Source organism: Limulus polyphemus, unplaced genomic scaffold (genome assembly GCF_000517525.1).
Source record: "Limulus polyphemus unplaced genomic scaffold, Limulus_polyphemus-2.1.2 Scaffold718, whole genome shotgun sequence".
In the NCBI taxonomy this organism is placed as follows: domain Eukaryota; kingdom Metazoa; phylum Arthropoda; class Merostomata; order Xiphosura; family Limulidae; genus Limulus; species Limulus polyphemus.
Genome location: NW_013666328.1, coordinates 319,269 through 341,680, shown reverse-complemented (window position 1 = coordinate 341,680; position 22,412 = coordinate 319,269). Strand labels below are relative to the sequence as shown.

At 33.2% G+C, this 22,412-nt stretch overlaps 1 protein-coding gene across 2 annotated transcripts in view; it reads left to right on the top strand.

Moving 5' to 3' along the window:
• Nucleotides 1-19,888, top strand: part of LOC106460151 (gamma-glutamylaminecyclotransferase-like) — a 24,982-nt gene extending 5,094 nt beyond the window's left edge. The window contains exons 2-3 of one of the 2 annotated variants that reach the window (XM_013919838.2): nucleotides 14,390-14,652; nucleotides 19,743-19,888. In XM_013919838.2, the coding sequence (XP_013775292.1) occupies nucleotides 14,390-14,652; nucleotides 19,743-19,770 (291 nt within the window). In that variant the 3' untranslated portion in view covers nucleotides 19,771-19,888. Of the gene's footprint in view, nucleotides 1-14,389; nucleotides 15,188-19,742 lie in introns of those variants that run through there. The other variant, XM_013919837.2, reaches the window with a different exon arrangement.
• Nucleotides 19,889-22,412: the final 2,524 nt, after the last annotated feature.

Here is a 22,412-nt window from a genome sequence, read left to right as displayed (position 1 = left end):
GCCATACTTTCCAAATCCTGTGCCAGCTCTTGCAGGCTCTCCCCTTTAGCACGGACTCTCGTCCTAAACCTAGCCCTGTAGATTTCAGACTGGTTTTGAGTTCCATACCTGAGCTCTAGAGCAGCTAACAGTGCTCTATAGTTGTGCCTGTCGTCTGTTGACAACTGTCCAAGTATTTCCATTGGTTGTCCCTTCAGGCTTGTTGCCAGATATACTGCTTTCTGCTGCTCTGTCCATCCATTCATCTCTGCCAGTAGCTTAAATTGTGCTCTATATGCTTCCCACAGTGCCTTCCCATCGAATTCCTGTGGCTTCTTTCGTACTAGATCACTCCTATTGCTGACACTCATGTCTGGAATGTGACTTCTGATAGGACTGAAGATGTCTGCATTAGGGTTTAGCTGCGGGTTCTGGAAGGGGCTTCCTGTTGTCCGAGGCTGATTAATTCGATGGCTAATATATCCTCCTTGTGTAACACAGTAAATCTTCCTTTAATGTATTTAATTCACTTTGAAATTTGCTAGTGTTTTCCATTTGTACTTCTTGCCACTGTTGTTGACTTTCCTGTAGTTGCTGCTTACTTTCCTGCAACTGTTGGAGACTTTCTTCCTGTTTCCTTTCTTGTTCTAGTTGCCACTGCTGTAATCTCCCTTCTTGTTTATTTTGCTGTTGGAGCTGCCACTGTTGCAGGTTTTCTTGCAACTGCTGTTGACTCTCTTCTTTTTTTCTTTTCTCATTCCTCTTGTTTCTTTTGCTGTTCTTGTATTGCTGCCATCAAATCTGCTAAGCTGTAGTCTGATATGCCACCTTTCGTTTCCATCTTCTTCTTTTTTTTTAATTTTATTTTCCGTCCCACTCACTGACACCAAGTTGTTACGTCTCTGGTCGTTAGTTAATTTCCCATATAATTTTTTTTCGGATGAAACTTTAGTGACACAAGTCCTTTCTTAAATAAAACTAGTTTATTCTTTCTCAATTCAACTTTGCAATACACTTAATTTCCACAGTCACCTTAACTTAAACACACACTATAATTTACATCGAATGATACGCACTTTACTTACTACCGCGTTTGACTCAATTGTCCGTCTATATCTTCAATTTCTCTGTCTGCTATACAATTCTGATTCATTGTCTGGCACACTTATATACAAGAATAGAGGGCACCTAGCAAATACTGGATCATTCGTGATGTTCCCCGATCTTTCTAGAACTTATTACGTGTTACCAGCGTCACGTGACTTCCGCTGTCGTAACAGTATAAATAGGCAGCCCTCTAATGCAGATTTGCTTAAACACCTGTGACCTTGAACCTAATTTGTATATTACAATGTTTATGAAGTGCATGTCAAATTTATAATGCCTTTTGTTTTCATTTGCTTATAAGGTGTACTAAATGGGTGCAAAACATCTGCAATGAAGTTCTTGGAGGGGGGGGGGAGAAAGCCTCGCAGCTGAAAAGTTGCAAGCTTTCTAGCACACATTTGGAGAATTTTCAGTTCATGAATGTACAATACAAATATGACCATAAACTATGTGAAAATTGCTATTTTTTATTGCATTGAAAATATGAACATTGCATTTTTTTTGCTTTATATAATAATAAAATTAGTGCATAGAAATGTTATGCAGGGGGAAAATGTGTATGTGTATATTTACAAAGCATTTCTTGATTTTAAAATATGTATTTAAATGTTCAGTAAGTAGGTTATGGTTTTCTTGTACAGATTGTATTAAGTGTGTAGGTTGTAAAAATAGTGATACATTGACCTGGGCATCACAAATGGTTTTGGTTATTGGTATGATTGTTTTTAATTTTATATAGGAACAAGCATTCACATCGAATGCCATTCCCACCATTGTGGATGTGACATATCCTCCAGCCAAGGTCATACTAAAGAGAACTAAATTACTACTACAGAAGAGACAAGCATATTCTCAACATACTAAAAAAACATACACAACGGACCTAGATTTTTAAATAGCACTGGACATGTTTCTGAACTTTCGAAATAAAACTAACTGAAAATGATATTCATATATTTCATGTTGTTAATTACCCATCTATTTTACTTATGTTAATAGAAATGATTATAATACATGAATGTTCAACTTAATGGTAATAACAAACTTGATGGTAATATTGTATTATTCATCATTGCTAAGTACAATCAGTTATATTAACTATGGTTATTTCTTGGAAAAGCACTACAATCATTACTGAAATGTTTGTTATACTTCCAACACATGACGTATATGAGTTAAAGTAGAACTAGAAACCTACAGGTTATCCTGCTAATACATTTGTGATAACCTCTGTGATTATTTTATTTAAAATATTTTGATAAATGCATATGGTACTGTATCTAAATATCACTATTATTATAGTTTCCATCCTGAAGTAGAATGGACATTCTTAAGCAATGTTTATAAACAATCAACAAACTTTTAGCTTTTTCAACACTGACTGCCTGATGTTGGCAGCGTAATTTCTGTGAAAAAAAAACATATATAAAGCAACTTGACTTTCCCAGATTGAATTTATTTGATGTTACTTAGAGACTAACATATTAAAGGAGGCTCATTACAAATATTAATGTATTTCTGATGAAGAAATATTTTAAAGAAAATATTAAATCAAATCTATTTATCAACTGTTTCATAGCTGGACATAGCTGTAACAAAACGACTTGAAATTCTCACTGTTAATTTGGGTATGAAAGGATCCTGAGGTTTTTAGAGAATTTACAAATTAATCTCAGTGCTATGCACCATCAAGTAATATTTTCCATGAATTTATAGCACTAACAGAAAAAGTATTTTCATATACAAAAGTGTTTATTTTTGAGTTTTTGTGGATTTTTCTTATTACGTCTAGTAATATTTCCATCTTTTCACCAATCAAGAAAACCTGATTTAATTTCGTAACAACTCGTATTAACAAATCAAGCAATCATGTTATCAATGTAATGCATCAATTAACTTTGTTACTACCAGTGTTTGATAACAAATGTGCAAATTTACTAAGCACAATACAAGATTCAAAAATATCAAATTAATAAATTTGTGCCTGTAGCCATGACTTTGTAAATAAACATGTCAATCTTGATCAAACTGAAATACAAACACAGAAAAAGCAATGTTGTTAATGTTAAATTGCACAATATAGTAATAACAATAATTAAGGATTAGGAAAAAAAAAAAAAGAACCAGAGAAAGTAAAAAACCTAATTTATAAGAAAATTTCTCAAAATTATCATAAGTAAGGATCAGGAGCATATCTGTAATAATATATTTCTTTTAATAATCAACAGATATGTATCTCTAGTCTAATTTCTCTCATCGTTCTCACTTAACTTCAGTTTGCAGGCTTTTTATTTCCTTGCCCAAACATGTATCACATCACTAACAACTTACCATTTGTTTTACATATTCAGACATAAACCTAGTGTCCAAACATCACCAATCATGTTGGTTTCTGAATAAAAAAAATGTTTTTCCTTTAATGTATACTAGGAGGCAGATGGGGTAGCATTTTTAAAGCAAATGAACATATAGCTGAACTAAACAATAGAAGGAAAAGAAATACATTAACAAAAACTAAACTATAACTAAAAATAAAACAGAAATTGCTACCTCACAACCTGTATCAAATTTTTTATACCTGTGAATATGAACCAATCTATGTTTTAGGCCTAATGTTATAATTTAAATTTTATAAACCAGGTTTCTTTACATAGAAGCTCATAGCTGCACTGTTTCAAGCATATCAATATTTTTACTTAAATAGGTTGATCAAAACTAAAATATAAAGAATTGTAACACTTTAAGAAAAGAGATAATAACCAAGTTAAATACATATTTTTTACATTTATTATTAAGTCCCAGAACTTTTAGCAGTATCCAACAGAGTTAGAGATTGTAGTTTGAACATTTTTCTTATCCTGTGTGTATTAAATTAACAGTTATCATTTTTTCACTGATTACTGAATGCCTTTACGTGTTTTTGAGTTATGATTTTTTATTATTTTTTGAAAATGTTGTTACAAATAACTTGAAATTTGTTTTGTTCACAACACAAAATGTTTTTTATGTAATATTTTTTATTATTTCAAAACTTCTAGTTTTCTATTTAACTTTTTAATATTGAAATGTAGTTTCAAGCTCTTCACCTCTCAAGAATGATTTATTTTTTTACCTGATTAGATTTACCCAGCATCTTTTTGCTGTATATCCAGCTTGAACTGAATTAAATTTAGAGCAATTGGTCCATTTAACAGTTGGTGAACATATTTATCTCAGAATAATACTGAACCTCCAAATAAGTTAAATTCATGAAAATAAAATAAAGAGACTGGACACAAAAATAAAATATGAAATAAACAATCTTTATTAAAAAATATTTAACACTTGCTTTTTACAAAATGACAGAGCGTTGCTTCTCTGTATATCTTCTCTCAGCCTGCTTACTTAGCAAATATATTTCTACCAGGTTTAAATCCAACATTTCTTCTCAAGAAATGTTGGATTTATCCAAAACAACTAACTCTTCCCATACGACTGATCATTTTCATTCAAACGTGGAGGAGACCGTAACCTTAAAATACCATCTGCTACACGTAATATGTAAGAAATATTTTTGAAATTTGAAGTGCTTTTGCAAATTGATTCACGCTAATCCAACCAAAAAGTTTTTCTGAATGGAAGAAATACACTGAAAAATGTCTATATTTCATGTACAAGAGTAAGAAATTTAGTAGTAAAATGTAAGAAGCAAAAACTTGGTAGGGAAATTATAGTGAAGGTTCACAGGGAGTTTTATAGCCTCTTTATTTAAAACATCAGTTTTTATTTAATGGTATTTTAGGTTTAAGTTAACTTTAAGAAATGAGTCAAGGATATTATAGTAGATTAGATAATTTTACAGAGTACCATTCAACATGGTATTATGTATTTGATGTCAGAGGTATCAATTATTCATTTTTTCCTACATTGCTGATTTAGCAATAGTTCATGGTAGAGAAAAGTAAGCACCAGATATAATATAAAGGTATACTTAAAAAACTGTACATCTGCATTTTTCAGGACTTTGAGGACCTTGCACTCCTACTTATCAGAGTGTGAGTCAGACTGACAACATCAATTCACAGACATATCTTGAGTACAAAAACCTTTATAACTCAATTGATTTTTTTTTGTGTACAACAATCTTATACATTTTACTAAAAGCTTTCCACATTTCATGTACATACATGTTGTAAATTTGGTATTATGATCAGCTTTCCTTCTCCAATATTGTACCAACCCTGTATAAATAAGCATGAAATGAGAAAGATATTTACAGTGGCATGAAAATCTAATTACCAATATATTTTTATATTTGAGTCTACCAAGATCTCAAACATTTTACAGGAAACAAAACAACAATTACACTATGAGCTAATTAAATAGTTTCTATAACTTCATGTCTTATGTTCGGTTGGCGATAATTTCCTTTCAACTTACAATTTTTGTGCAGAGGGATAGAACTACTTTGTGGAAAGTTTCTTTCTACGACATTTTCCACCTGATACAGTGCCTATTCATAATCTGCTATGTTAGGTATTGTTTTTTTACCCAGGAGATCTGTGGTAAGTTTTCAGTTGTATTTCTCACTTCCCATAGGTATACCAATATTTAATGAGTTTTATGAGTTAGTGTAGATGGATCTAATTTCCACACTCGATAGTTTAGGTCATTCATATCTTCTCTGCTCGATATTGGGTTAGTTAGATTTTTATACTTCTTTTACCATCTAGGTTACTTTAAGCTTGTGTTTGGGGTTTATTTAACTTTTGCATCCATTTTCTTATAAATTCTTTGAGTGGACTTATAAGTTCAATATTTAAGGGTCATTTGTTTATCTTCTCAGTTCATTTAGTGATTTTGTACTTTAGGTGTTATTTATTGTTTTATGTTTTAGGTCCAATTTCATAGTTTTGCAGGTTTGTTATTTTTATGTATTTTGTAGACTCTACTTGTTTCTAAGTTTTGTTAATTTATTAGTAATGAGTACTTTCTCTAAGTTCTTTAGTTTATGTGTCTTTTTGGCTACACTTCATGACAGTTTCGTGGTTTATACGGGTTCTATCTGAGGGTTTCTGCCTTTTTGTTTCTCTTCCCCTCTATCCACTTTCTAGATCTCCTTCCCTCTTCCTCGGGATCATACCTTGTCCAGTCGTCTTGCTGAATCTGTTCAAGTCCTGCTACACAAAAGAGCTATTGAATGGGTGGTGCCCACTCAACCAAGATTTTATTTCTGTCTTGTGTTTTCTTCAAAAACACGGGAGTTTGGAGTCCCATCATTAATCTGTCCTGGCTGTATCCTTATCTGGAGATGCCTCACTTCACCATGGAATCCTACCTCTCACTTCGGTGGGTTTTTTTCCCCAGTGTCACGTCTTTATTCTTTGGTTTGTCTTCAAGGGTTCTGTCTTCCAGTTCTGGGTGCTACTGTTTTATTTTTCTTCAGCTCCATATGTGGTTTGAAAAGGTATGCTCTTTTGCACACCATATTCACTTGCTGGGTCTTCAGACTCACCATTTAATGGACGATTGGCTTCTGCTCACCTGTTTCCTTCTTCAAGAAGCTGCTTGGTGTGGGGTTTTTCATTATATTGAAGAAGTCCTTTACTACCCCCTTGCAGTATCTTATGGGGATTCTCTTCACTTCCTGTCTTGGTCGAAGCCCAGCCTTCTCCACTTTGGCTCCAGGACATGGAGTGGGAAGTCACAATAGCTCTACCTCTTTCTTCTCAATCTGCATTTGAGATTTTCTCATTTGGGGATGTGGGCTTTCTTGGAAGCTCTCATTCCCTTGGGTCAGGTGCATATGCATTCCCTTCATTTTCAGATTCTGGATTTCCTGTACTAGACTATTGACCACAACATGATGGTTCTGGCATGTCATGTTCCCGGAGTTATGAATCTTGTGGCTGATCTCTTATCACTTCTCAACCAGGTTCTCCACAGAGTGGTCTCTTCATCTTCAGGTATTTCTGTGGGTGTATTCTCATTTGGGAACACCATATATATATATTTGACAAACTTCCTTCCTTTTTGGTTTCCAGTTCTTTACCCCTCAGCTCTGGGGGTGGATGTTTTCAGTCAAGATTGGAGGGGTTTTCTGAGTCTTTTCCATTATCCAGATCACTCCTTGTTATGTTCTGCTGGTTACTCCATATTGGCTGGCTCAGACATGGTTCCTTCTGTTCTGGTTACTCCTCCAACAACTGTGATCTGACAAAATAGCTGTGTCTCCCTCAGGCAAGTATCATCTTCCTCCTGTGGCAAATCTACACGTCTGTTTGCCTTTGACTGGGGTAAGTCAACATATTATTATTATAATTTTATCTTGTTGATATGCATCATATTTCAGGATCCCACCTTATGGCAGATAATGCCTGGTCAGGTATGCTGAATTTTATATCTTAGAACTAAATCTGTATACTTCTATAATGCTCGCTGTGGAGGTGGGATGTTTCTGTAAGACCACCGGCCGCATATCAGGTGGTGTATATCTATCTATATAATTTTTTATTTTTTATTATCACTTTATCATATATAAATATAGGGATTTTTGCCCATCCCTACTGACCTATGATTCTTACAATTACAGTCTTTCTGCTTTTCAAAATAGGGAAAATGCAGATGCCCATTGCACTGTTTCCAGTGTCTTTCCTCTGGACCCCCAGCATGTATCCCCCTCATTTTCTTCCAGTGGAACACAGGGGTCCTTGCCATTTCCAGTTCCAAGTCAATGGGGTGGTGGACCGTGGAAGTTTTCTCAGGAGTGGGATTTGTACAATAAAATAAGCTTCATAGTCGTATGTACCAATTCTGTGAGAAGAGAGAGCTATCATTATTATACTTGATATTAAACCATATCATAACATACTCCATCTAGGGCACTTCTCCCAGATGTTTTTTGCCTGGATTGACCTCATTTATAGATCATGAAGTAAATTTTTTATTCAAAGGGGCTTTCACTGGATGGACCACGCATTCTATAGTCAATAACCACAAGTCTCTTTTCCTGGATGTTTTTGCCCAGGCAGACTACACTTGTTGATCTCTCGATATTTTTTGTACAAGATATGAAACAAACAATCTTATGCAAGGCATTTACACTGGATGTTTTCTGCCCAGATGGACTACACTTGTCATACTACATCATATCACAAGTCACTTCCCCCAGGTGTTTTCTGCCTGGGTGGACCACACTGGTTGATCTCTAATTATATTATGATCCAGATATAAAACAATCAGTCTTATGCATGGTGCTTCCACTAGATGTTTTCTGCTTGGATGGACTACACTTGACATACTCCATAATATCACAAGACACTTCCCCTGGATGTTTTTGCCCTAGCTGGCTGCACTTGTTGATCACAAATTCAGTTATGAACAAAATATGAAAAGTACAATCTTATGCAAGTTGCTTCCACTGGATGTTTTCTGCTCAGATAGACTGCACTTGACATAATCTGATGTAGACCAAGGTGGTTCCCCCGGATGTTTTGCCTTGGCAGACCTTACTTGGCTATCATAATATATATACAAGGCACTTCCCCTGGATGTTTTTGGCAAGACGGACCCCACTTATAGATCTTATTATCTTATGCAAGGTACTTCCATTGTTGTTTTTGCCCAGATGGACTACACTTGGCCTATTTATATACAGTCCTTTAGCCCTAGTCATATATTCTTATATCAGATTACAGGCACCTTCTTTAAATCCAACTATCATTGTGTCATGTGCTCATTCTCGCTACATATGTGTATGTCTTACGTACTATCTGTTGTCCACAGGCAGAATCTGTCTTACACCACGTGGTGCCTGTCTATTAAGTTCTGCCTTCTTTTATAATTGTGGCAAACCTGTTCTTTCACAGCAGTTGTTCTCCACTTGTTTGTTTACTTTTGCATCTTCACTGGCCCCTCCACCTTTGCAATGTTGGATTCTAGCTTTGGGTTAGAGGAGGTAGTACTATTTTGGAAGTTAACATTTTCTAACACTGAAAATGTATTTCTGACAGGTACTTACCTCCACTCATCCACTTCCCACCCTTCTTCCTCACTGATTTGCCAGTGTTTCTGGTTTGTATCTACTATTTCTCAAAAGTGAGGATTGTGCTGCAATGATAGAGGGAGCTACCTGCACTAGTATAGGTGGTGCAGTATGATTGGTGGATGGTAGTCACATGATTAGCACATGTTGCTGCAATGGTGCACAAATGAAGAAGTATAATAGACTGATGCACTGTTGGAAATTTTAGCAATGCTAAGAGGGCAAATCAAGATCGAGATAGCTTTGGGGGAGGATGGTAAGCACCTATCGGAAATACATTTTCAGTATTAGAAAATGTTAACATTTCATATACTCTTCTTGTCTTTGGAAGAAGTAAAAAGGATTTCTGTATTTGTAGGGTTGTGTCAGTCACCATGGCAGGATAAATTCAGTTGGATACCAGTATAAGTTGCATGCTGTGTTTGTATAGTTACAGTAATCCAATTCTTGAATCTCTCAGATTCAAAGAGATATCAACCAAAAACTTCTTGCAAAGAAGGCAAGTGCTCTACCAACCGAGCAAAAGAGCTAAGAACTGATTATATCTGCTAGCAATTCCTAGTTGAGCATTCTTAAACAATCTCTACCTCCCCTCTCCTTTATGAACATGCAAGGCTCAACCTTGAGACTTATTTCAGTATTGTGGGGTGACCACAAGTTGCATGATCACCAGCATTTTTGTGGTAACCTAATTTCTCCACTTCTTATGAGTAAAAGTGAACCCAGGATTTCTATTATCATAGACAAATATTCTACCAACCGAACTTAAGTAGTTTTGCCAGTTTCTAATAAATCGCTTTAACTTATCTAACAAAGAAATTCTTTAGGCTGGAGTATGTGACATCTAGTGTTCTTTAGAGTAAACATTTTAGGATTCATTGGTCACTTAATTATTAATTTATGTGAGAGTAGACAAATTTAAAATGTCAGGTAACAGAAAGTGTGGTGAGCAGGAGGGCTTTTTGGTTAACAACATTTACCTCGAAAGATGCTGACTAGTTTGTTTTAATGAGGTTGTTGCTGCTCCTTTGGTTCAAAGAATTAAATACCACATACTTGGTATATGAAGACACTAGGAGGATGTGTGAAATGTATTTATGTTGTTATAAAAAATATGTTTATTAATTTGATTTTTAGTGACTCAAATAAGTACTTTAACATTGCTTGCAATTTTTTTGTTATTACGGCTTGAATAATTGCAGTTTGTTGATAATTTGATCCTTGTTTTGTAGGAATTGTTACATCTAATAGTGATTTTGTTATTAATATTCAAATAATCTCATGCTTTAGAGGTTTCACAACTTTATATATCTAAATTATGGAAGGAGAGGATATGGCTAAAGAGTTAAAACTTTTTGCTACTGTTCCTTTAATTTCTCTTTATGTTGAGGAAGTAGATGCTGTAGGAAAATCTGGGAAATGTTTGGAGTACAAAGCTTTTTGTCATGATGATTGAGATTTATCCAAAACCTTGTAAAACCGTAGAAAAATGTTATTGGGTTTTAACTATTATTATTTAGAAGCCTTTAGATACCTGGGAAATTACTGATGATTGGAGGACTGCCAGTGTAATCAATATAAATTTAAAAAAAAAGGTTTATAAAAGATATGTGAAACAAAAAACCTGCTATATATATAGCTGTAATTTAACTTCTGTTGTTTGCAAGATGTTGGAATTTGTTGTCATAAGTCATACCTTTTGGATGAGAGTACCTGACCTTGTTATGTATCTGTATTTTCAGAAAGGCTTTGACAATGTTTCTCATAATAGCTCAATTATTTAGTTGGATACTTTAATTGGCATGAAAGTTAAGAAGGGAACTGAATTTGGCTTAGTTGTAAAAACCAAAGAATGATGATAAATTATCATTTTTGAATAGGCTTTTCTAAGTTTGCTGATGGTAATAAAAGTCCAGAAGAGCTGATTTTATTTAAAATACTTCTCTTATTCATAAGAACCTTGACATGCAATTAGTGAATGAACTGGAATGATGGAAATTAATTTTAATTTTGAGAAGTGTAAAGTTACACACTTAAACAATATGTTCATGTATGGATGGAACTTGTAGTATTTCTTTTAAGTAGGAATGCTTATATCATGGAAGCATTTAGTTGTGACTGCTGATAAAATTCTAAAACCCTCTGATAAAAGTTTGGATGTGGTGAAAAACAACAAGAATAAATAGTTCTTGACTCTGTTTATGTTATAGGAATTTTAAGAAGAAGGTAATTATATCTTTGTATTACACCGATGAGACCACATTTGTAGCACTCTGTGCAGTTTTTATCCCCTTACTGCAAATCAGTAAAATATATTGTAACAAATTAAGCTATACGATGGATCTGATCTTTCCACCATCATTGATGTTAGTTCAAAGTTTATTAATGATGAGTTAAGGTCTGATTATTCCACCAAAATTGATGTTAGATCAAAGTTTATTAATGATGAATTAAGGTCAGGTTGAGGTTTGACAATATTTTCAGTTACATTATCCACTGTACAGTGTACAGTACCATTTCTTAAGGATTGACAATTTTAGCACAATGATTAATAACCAAAGTAACTTTTCAGTTAACACAAACCAAAAATTGGACAATCTTTTACTATAATTCAGTATCCAGTATTACTTACAGTTATCTTCACTGGTGTAAGTTTAGCTTTTCCTTTCATTAAGAATTGTTCTAAATTTACGTATCTTTCTCATTACAAGACACAGACAAAGAAGTCCTTTAATGTTCACAATTTCCAAAACAAGAAAAACTTCTTTGTCCTATGTATCTACTCAGGTGATGATCTTTTAACAGAAGAAAATGTGTAACCATGCATAAACCTCTTCAGCTTGATCCCCTGCAGCAAACACTGCACTTTGGATATAATGATCCTATTCCACCAAGACTTAGAGTTCTTTGTGGAAGCCAGTTCAGTTGTATTGTGCTGCCATCTGCTAAGACAAAATCTCTCCTCCAAGTTAATCCTCACAATGGATGTTACTCAAACTCACAAGAACTATACAGTACATACTACAATGATACTGAACAAATGCAAGTAACTCCACATTTCTTCTAGTTTAGAGAACCTCATGGTCCATAATGACCTTGCCTAATTTAGGTGTACTTATGCAACATCGTTAAATTGCGCTGCCACCAACCACTAAATATGGAACTTAACTTTCAAATATTACAATATGAATGTAGAGAGGATATACAGAGACAGGCTACTGTGTCTGATTAGACTTTTCTGTTGAGCACAGAAGAAAACAGGGAAACATGATTCAGATGGAGAAACTTTCTATGAATGGTCAGATATGTTTAAATATTGGAAAGATAAGACTTAAGTACAGTACAAACTTGACATATGGGAATAGATGTAGGCTTCAGAGTTTTAGATGCAGACTTGTTCTTTGAATAAGCTTACAGAATACCTTTCCCGACCATGGTGTGTACACTTAATTGGAATTTAATTCAGATTGTTGTTAGACATGTATATGGAATATGAAGGAAAATATTCTTGCTTTGTGGGTAAGGAATAGCCTTGATGGGCTAAATGACTTTCTATTACCTTGTTTTTTGTGTCTTAAAACAATGATAACCACCACCTATCAGGATACTGGCCTTTATCCCCCCCCCTCAAAAAAAAAAAGCAAGAAAAAGTTTAACATATTAACAAGGTAAGAAATTGTGTTGTTTAAATCATCTTGAGAATATTTATAACATTCTAATTCTCAAATATTTTACAGCCAGGCATAGCCTTGTAGTTAGTCTGCTTGAACTGTGTATCTTACCACAAAATCATCTTTTGCACTTTGGGGCTATGGGTATGCTAAAGAGAGACAAGTGATCAGATCTCACTTGGTCAGACAAACAGAAAATAGTCCAAGAATTTACAGTGGTGGTTGTTGACTAAATGTCTTCTCTATAGTCTGTCAGTTAAAAATTAGGGATGAATGATTCAGCACAGACAGCCATTTGTGTAGTTTTTGTAAAAAACAAAACAAATCTGACATAAAATAAATGAAATACTCAGTGTCCTTGGAATAGATATCTGAAAATGGACTACAGTGCTACATAAAAAGTAGCCAAATTATTACATCTAATGTCACCAGTATCTCCTTTTGACTCCTCATGTAAAGTAAATGTACTCTGTTGTTGAAAAAGACTTAATATTGAGGTTAATTAGTGCAATAATGAGTTCATTAATACTATTCCTATGCAAGTTGTTTTGTTAGCAACAATCTGTATCCAAGAAAACTGTTTTCAGATCCTTGATCTATTATCAATTGTGGTTTCAGTGAATTGATGTCTAGTATTTAATTTTTTTTACTTTGGATTTTAATGTTCTCTTAGTTTAAAGTGTGACTTGAATATTGGTAGTTGTTGCTTTGAAGCTTGGATACCAACAAGTTCATAGACAAATTTATTTTACTTGCAAGTTTGTTAATTTGTGGTCTGAATTATCAGAGAAGGTGGATACCAACAAGTTCATAGACAAATTTATTTTACTTGCAAGTTTGTTAATTTGTGATCTGAATTATCAGAGAAGGTGGTGTGCTCAGCTTTTTGAGTGATCAGTTATGAATAGCACCTTGACCACTGTCATGTCTATTGAATCTCAGCTGGCCTGAACAGACCTTGTCTAAAATAAAACTTTCAAACAACTAGGATACAAATTTTAACACTTCCTGGCCAGGTACAAACATTAACAAACAATACAACATAAATCTCAATGTGATTCATTTCAATACCAATACTAATTTCAATACTAATTCACCACAGAATAACACAATGTTCCAAAATTAAACTGCTTCTCAATATCACAAGTAATAACAATTGGAGGACAGATGGCCAGTCAGTTCATAAGGGTCACTCATTAATGTCTCAAACAAAGCTTTATGTAGCCTTTTCTGTTGGTCAAGCTGTTTAAGTATAAGAACTTATGAGTGAGAGTAAAAAAGATTGTAATAATATGTCAACCACACAAAATCTACTACATCCATCATTTCTGTGTGCACATGATTGTAGCAGCATTTTGTTTAGACCATTACAGGTTTTGAAATGATTCCTCCCACTTTTAAGCATTTTGGTTGGTACTACTTTCTATTACATAGGTAAATGTCAAGTATTTAGAGAATGGTGGTTGTTGAAGTTTTTAGTTGTTTATAATCACTTCATTAGGGTTGCACATGTAGCTTTAAATAAAGAAAGGAATTTCTGTATATTTCAAAGTAGCAGTAACCTGTTAATATACAAGTTTCTAACCTAAAGACTTTTGTTTTGTTTCAGAATGTTATAGGAGAAGTTTATGAAGTGAATGACAGAATGCTAGAAAAACTTGATGAATTAGAAAATCATCCAACTTACTATGAAAGGAAACAGGAAGATGTATGTATTATCCAGAGTACTAGTTTTGAAGGCACTGCAACAGCTGGAGATTGTCTGAGAGTATGGATGTATTTCTTAAAGAATTACAAACCAGAGTTATTAAATCTACCTTATCATGAAGATTATTCATCAAAAGGACCACATGGACTAGAATATATGGAAAGGTACAGAAGAACTGAAGGAAACATGCATTACTCAGATGTACAACTATATTTTTAGGTGTTTTTTTTTCATGTTTCACAGATGAGGAAATTATAGGCACAGTACTGGATGTAACTTTTCATGAGCAAGGATTGTGCATTCGTAATACCTTAGGTTGTTTAGTAATCAGTTTAAAAAGTGTCATTTACCTATGGATAGACAGTAAAAAGAACAATAAGCCTGTTGTATTTTGACTATAGTACTTTAAGTATTTAGTGAGAGAGTTAGTGTTTTGTAAAAGTTTAATCTGAGAAATTTATAAGGGGCAAAATAACAATTTGTAGTTTGTTTGTCGTAATGCCTAAATTATTAGAATATGGATTACATTTTTAGGATGTTATAAACCTTATGTGTGTATTCATGACGTTAAAATCTATTGTTAATATGATATTTACATGTAAGACTACTGAACAGTCTGACTGATGGTTTTATCGGTGAAATCAACAGAGATTAAGTACTGAAGGTCTTTAATTAATTTTTGCCATATTATTTACAAATCTAAATGTACTGTAGCCCCATTTTTTTAAACAAAATTTTATCAATTGTTTCTGGACCTTCTGCTGAAGTTGGAAATAAATAAATATATTTTCAAATATGTTATATGTATATACCATGTAAAGTAAAAATCAATATTTTGTAAAGTAACAACCCCAGAGTCTGAAAAAAAGAAATTGATTTAATTTGTATACATTTTTTACATTATGACAATTTTTTTAGTAGTCATTAAATACGTAAATAACCAATCCTATAAAAAACATTATTGCAACTTATAAAACTGTTTACGCAGAATACAGTATTCATAATTGATATATTTCGCAGTATTAATCACGCAGTAGGTTACTGTGAGAACATTACTGTAATTATAAAATTGCCAGAAATAATACAGAAATGGGAAACTTTAGAGGTACAGGAAATAACATCATACGCAACTTTCAAACATGATAATTATCATTCAAAACAAAATAGTTCCCAATCACTGGTGGTGTCATAAATATGTAAGAAAAGTAATTTGAATGAAGGGCATGTTCAAGTGCACTTGATCCAGTTGCGGATCTCAAAATGTGCATGTTCTTTCAAACTTGAGGATATACCCTATGAAGGACATTTTTTAAACTGATTTTTAATAATCAAAGAATATTTACCAGTTTATGGCAAGATAATAATAACAGGATATGCAGGAACTTTGTATATGGATGATTTATTATAACTTTATTTATTCAGATATGAAGTATTTTGTCAATAATATAAATAGGAAAACAATTTTTGGAATAAAACTTCTTTATTGCCATTATTTATATAAAGCTTCTTAAGTACTAAATATTTTTCGTGTCTGTAATGGAACAAAATTTTAACCAACTCTTCTTTAAAACATTTGATACAAAACTTGCAAAGTTACAATACAAGCCAATAAATGTTATTTTGTGGTATACTTCAATTTGAAAGTGGCCATAATTTTTTAAATGAAAGTGTCAAGAAATGAGAGTTTATCATCTTTTTGATGTTCCACAGTGGATTTTATACTGTTAAGTTTTTTTGTTCAAGTACTCAAGAAATTGAGAAACTTGACAAGTGTTTTTAAATATAGTAAAACTATTATCCACATATTTACTGAAGTAAAGCGGTTTCAAAATATTGCAGCCAATCTTCCAACCATTGTTTTTCATGATAGCACAGAAAAAGATTGCCCAAAGAGGGCACCAATCTAGAACCTTTAGCAAAACTATTAATCTGATCATAAAGATTGCTGTTAAGAAGAAAATGAGATTCCTTTGTGGCAAGGTATATCATCTTAAAAAAATACTGATTGGGGAATAGTCAAATTGTCAGAGTTGTTGAAAACCAAATTAGCACTCAACTGTATAGTTTCTTTTAACTATATGTTATGTTTCTATAAAAGAACTCAACATTAAAGTTGGCACAATGAACATTGTTATCAACTTCATTAAACTTCAAGCTGTTTCTCAATGTTCATTTGTGGTGAAAGTCTTCAAAAATTCAACCAAACAACCATCTAAATCGTGATTGTAAGTTCCAGTGTTAGAAACTATAGGTTTCCATGGACATCGTAATTTATATGAATATTAGGAAGATCATAAAATCCCCTGGATGATTAAATGATGATCTAATGTTCAAATATTGTTTTTCATTTAGATTATTATAATTGATTTTTTAATTTTAGTAGATAACTTTGTAACTTGACTTCTCTTATAGCAGTAGGGTTGTAGATTTGGTGTGAGCCATCAAAACATAGCAGTTCACCTCATTGATTGGGATCCTTCATCCTACTCCCGCATGGATGTCAGTTCCAAGTGGCTGAGTTTTAGTTTCATAGCTGGAATAATCAACATAAGTCCTCTCACGTGTATTTCAGCTGTTTCTGTTCCCTCACTCACTCAATTGGACTCATGTTCACTATTACCGTGTTGTGGGTCACGGTGGATGAACATGTACATCCCTATGGTTCTTCCTCTTGAAGATTTTCATAGACCAAAGATATTACTGTGCTGGGGTGGTTCCTGTCTGATTGGTTTTGAGTGGGATAGTTTACAATACAGGGACATCTTTCTTATTTTGATTGTCCGGTTGTGAGATTCCCGGATCAGTAAAATATTTATCAATTTGTTATCATGTGCTCTGTTCATGGATTGGTGGGTATGATTTCTTCTTCCAGTCTGCTGGACTGGAGGTGAAGATGGAACGATCTTCTTTCCTACCCCTGCATAGATGTTGGATCCCTGTGGCTGGGTTTTGGATGTAGTTGAACTGCCATGGATTATCCATCATGCCCTAGCCACTCTACATCTTGGGGCACATCCTTTTTATTCTCACCCACATCACTGTCTTCTCAGGGATTGGGCTTCCAATATCAGGTGAATTGGATCCCTATCCATATATTGTTTTCTGCCCGTGTTTGCAACAACTAATTACACACTGGGCATAGAGTATACCTGGTTCAGAAGTGGTGCAGTCTCCCACATAAGATCTTCTACTGTTTGGATCTCCCCTTTTCAGGTGTTCTTTGGACACTTTCGGAGGATGCTTCTTTCTTTCCCTAGCACCAGTCCCTCCATATATTCAATGTGGGTTTCTAGCTATATCTGTGAGAGGAGGTAAGGTGTCGTATTGGAAGTTATAATTTTCCTATACTGAAAATGTATTTCCAATGGGTACTTAATTACTCTCACGCTTCCCAAACTTCTTCCCTACTGAAAACCAGTGCTTCCATTTTCTGCCAGAACTCGAAATGATAGTTCAGTAAATGAAAAACTAGAAAAAAAGTTATCATCATGTTCCCGAACATTTGAAAAATGAGAATAACTATTCCACTTTTAAAGAAATAAAAAAAAATTCAATCATCGTTGAAAAAACAATTGAAGAGCACAACAAAAAAAACATCTTGACATGAGTACTGCCAAAGGAGAAGTGATAGTTCAATAGAATTGAATAGAGGTAGTCACACTCCTATTAGTAGAGGGTTGTTACATGATGATTTACATGCGAGACGTAGTTGAACCATGTTCATCATTGGGTATGTGGGAGCTCAAGGCTTGTGGCATGTAAAAAAAATTTACATATGCAGCATTGAACGAGAATAGCTATATATGTGACAGGGGATAAGTATTTATTGGAAATACATTTTCAGTATAGGAAAATTATAACTTTTGTGAATAATTACACTCAAAATTTACTACACTGTATTCATCAAAAGGTTTCAAGTTTTAAATTTTACCAGTGAAAATAGTCAACATTGAAATTTATTACAAGTTGGTGGCTTAAGAATGGAATGAGGGACTTAATTCAAGTATATGTTTTAAAACAGTTCATGTAGATGTAAGTAAGACAGATAATCAGCCTTCAGAAAGCCATATATGTTAACATAATTTGGTGTATAAAGTCCAAAACATTCTCAATACAGTCTTCTCTATTTTTAAATTTTGGAAAGTTTCTTATTAAGTAATAGTAGCTCCTCAGTATTCAGAAATAAGAGGTTTAATTGCATAGTTACCATTTAGAACACTATTATTAAATATGCTGATTTAATCTCTTTTTTTTGTATAGATGTGTAGTAATTATGTTGAGATTAAGGCAAGGTTCATAATGTGCAGAAAGTTGGCTTGTAAGTAGGAAGATGAAGTTTGAATAGTAAATTAGAAAGCGATATGGACAAAGCTTATAAACCTAATTCAAATGGATGTTGAGTAAAGGAAAGGTTAATTCAAGTCCTGAAGGATAAGTTTTTCAAATTGCAAATTTATGTCTGGCATATTTACATGAATTAAAGATTAATTTGCTACTTCAAACCACATGAAATCTATTTTTATATAATCGCTCTGGTTTTTCCTTATTCTTAATTAAACAGTGAATTTCTCAACTGCTTCAGATCTACAGATATTTTACTTACAGAATGAAATTGGAAAATACCGTAAAGCTGCTCCTGTAATTTTGTAACTTCTAACAATCAAATGAAGTTTTATTTGTGATTTTGCAAGCTATTTTAAGAAAATTTGCATAACCACTGTGTGTAAGTTAATGGTAAGTTGTTTAGCTATGCATATATTTTTGTTCTACTTTCAGGAATTCAATTCTGTTGTAGTTTGTTGTGCTCTTGCCACTTTTTCCTATTTTCTGTACCTTTAATTAAGAATGCTCAGTATCTATATTTTACACTTACCTGTGAATTTCTGGGTCAATCCAGTCTTTGTGCCACTGCAGATTAGTGATTTTAACCAAATTTGATCTTTAACTATGCACAGTAAAGAGTAAACAGACTCTTTCATTGTAAAATACAATTAATGAGAGGAGTAGAAGTAGCTAGTTCAACCAGCTGTATCTTTCATGCATAAAATTTTGCTCAAATGGTTTATTGATTATACATGGAAGATGTGAGGAATCTGGATGTTATGAATATGGATGAATCTCCATAATATTAGTTTATGTATAGGTAATCCTGTAAACATCTTATCAAGAATACTTAAATAAATACTTGATCAAATATATTAGTATAATATCTCTCAACTAACCATAGTTTTTTTTTGTGTTTTTTTTTTTTCAGTGATGACAGTGATCCTGAAGACATCTGATGATATAAAGTTCTTAAATAGCAGGAAAAAATATAGCTTAAACCATTCTTCTATTGGAATAGTTTTATCTCCTTGAATACTGTGCAAGTGATGCCCAAAATAAATTGAACTAAATGTAGTAGATTATCAGTGTTTTGTTAAATTTTCAAAGGTGTATTTTTGTTAATTTTAACTTACCATTTATACCACTCCATTTATCAGGCCACTTAAATGAGGAATTAATAATAGCAATATGAATTATTCTCAAAGAAATGTTTTTTATGACATATAATATTAAGTGAGAAACGTGTAAGATCTTTGTCATGCAACTTTATTTTGACATTGGGAAGAAAGACACTGTCATATCAAATGTAAAATTATATCATTGTGGTATTCTCAGGTAAAACTAATTTCCCCAAGAGTGAGTAAGTCCACAGAATAACAGTAGTTTCAACCAAGATATTTACTATGAAGTAATTCTGAATTATCTGAATGTGATTGAGCTTGTGAAAGAAAGAGGCAGTGAAAACAATCTTTTAATTCAAGAAATTTAGGTTTACAGGAAGAACTAAAAGCTAAAGACTGTTCAGTCTACAAGAGCTTGTTCCAGACTTAGAAAATATTATGTAATGTTATGTAGTTAAAACTATAACAATACACTTTTCCAGGATGACTTTGGTTACACACGTAGCTATTGGTCATTCCTATTAGAAAATAAAGAGTAGTGTAGTCTCTAGACATCACCCAATCAGCAGTGGAAAGGGTTGTAAAGAATAGTGTAGTCTCTAGACATCACCCAATCAGCAGCAAACTTTGGCTTTCTGCTGGTTATAAATAATATAGGATAAAACGTCAGAAAGAACTACACGCGATTTGTTACGAAAGGATGTCACAGGTAGGCGTGGCAATTATATTTCGGAATTATACATTGAAAAGTTGACAAGCCTATACTAAATGTATTCCCTGTGCTCCATCACAATGGTTCGCTACAAAGAACCAAAAGTTCGGCTACATAATGTTTTAGTGATGTGTGTGGGTGTGGTTTTTGATGCATCATTTTTCTTTATGTAATTGGCATCATAAAACCAAACAATCAAAGTTTCTGCATAACTGAGATTTAATTATGTTTACTATTCAAACACGGTCAAATATTTTCTACTACGAAAAGATAAAAGATAAAAATCTGACAAAGTTTAAATGCTGCCGAACAAACCTTCGAGCATTCAAAACTATCTTTGAATGCTTTGTTAGAGAACAATCATTCGAACACAGTTCTAAAGTTAACCATACCACCATTTGTAAGTATAGACAGCAACCCTTTCCGAAACTATCAAATGTCTTATTATATTACATTGTTTTCTGTGCAGATAATTGTCTATTTCACCTCCGGTTCGAAAATTTGTCTAATGCGAATCACATTGAGAAGTTTAGCTGAGTTTTTAAAGGCTCGTATTGCATAGTTAGAAAGCCAGGACAATCATGATAGTTATGGGACATTGCTTTGTGCAGGTTATTAGTCTATATTCTTAGGTGTATTACTTAATTAAATATAAAAAATATTTAGTGTGGTATAAAAAGTAGTCATACGTTTCGTAGACAGCAAAAATAAATAAATAGGAACCTAGGTAAGTATCTAAAATATAAAGAACAAACTTATTAGAATAAGTAAGATACTTAATTCAATATGGTAACGTGAGTTGCACATTTACCAAGTGACACTAAAGTGTTTTTTTATTTGGAAGCAGCAAAAATTGGGAGAAGCTTTGTTTTTTATTTTTTTAAAGGGGCGAATTCACAAGGCTTGGAAAGCTTAGTATAGTGGCTGCTTTCAATGCTTTGTAGAATAAGTATGAAACATGAAATATATGCTATCATTACATATTTTAATGTTCAAAACGAAGCATTGGTTTAACTGTACACTTCACCTCCTTCCGGAGGCGTGTGTCTAATTAATAAACAGTACTGATGAAAGAAATATGACTGATAATAACACACTTTCTTGTAACGTTTTGGTATAATTGAAGGTCTATGTATATTCTCTAAATTGAACTCTTATCGTTACTTTGTTCTGTTTTATTGTTTATTTATTATGTTTAATTAACCAACAGCTTTATGTTATAAGGGCTATGGTTGTTTACCTGCTTTGAATGGTGAGTTTTAAATAGTTTATTTTGCTTAAATCAGTAAGAGTTCAAGATATATTTAAAAATTTTATGTGTTCAGTAGTTCTTTAAAGTTTAAATTCCCTTGTAATACTTTAGATTGTCCTTATAATTTATTGAACTTAGCTTATCTCTGATAGTTTTGTGTGTCTTTTCCTAATGTTTCTTATTTTTGTGTTTAATTATCTTTATGAGTCAGCCCAAAAGTTGGCAGTGAGTGCTGTTGACTAGCTGCCTTTCCTCTATTCGTAATTTGAAATTAGAGACAACTATGTATAGATTGCCCTTTGTGTAGCGTGGTGTGAAGATGTGGAAACAAACATCTCTACAGACTATTCGACCAGTGTCCTTTTTTCTACAGAAAATAACATAAACTGTTTGAACTGAAAAGATCAGTTATCATGAACCACGATAATTGTTCGTAATAGGGATCGCCCCAAGAATTTCACAAAAATTATAATAGAACATACGGGCAAAAACCATTTTAAAACCAGACAATGG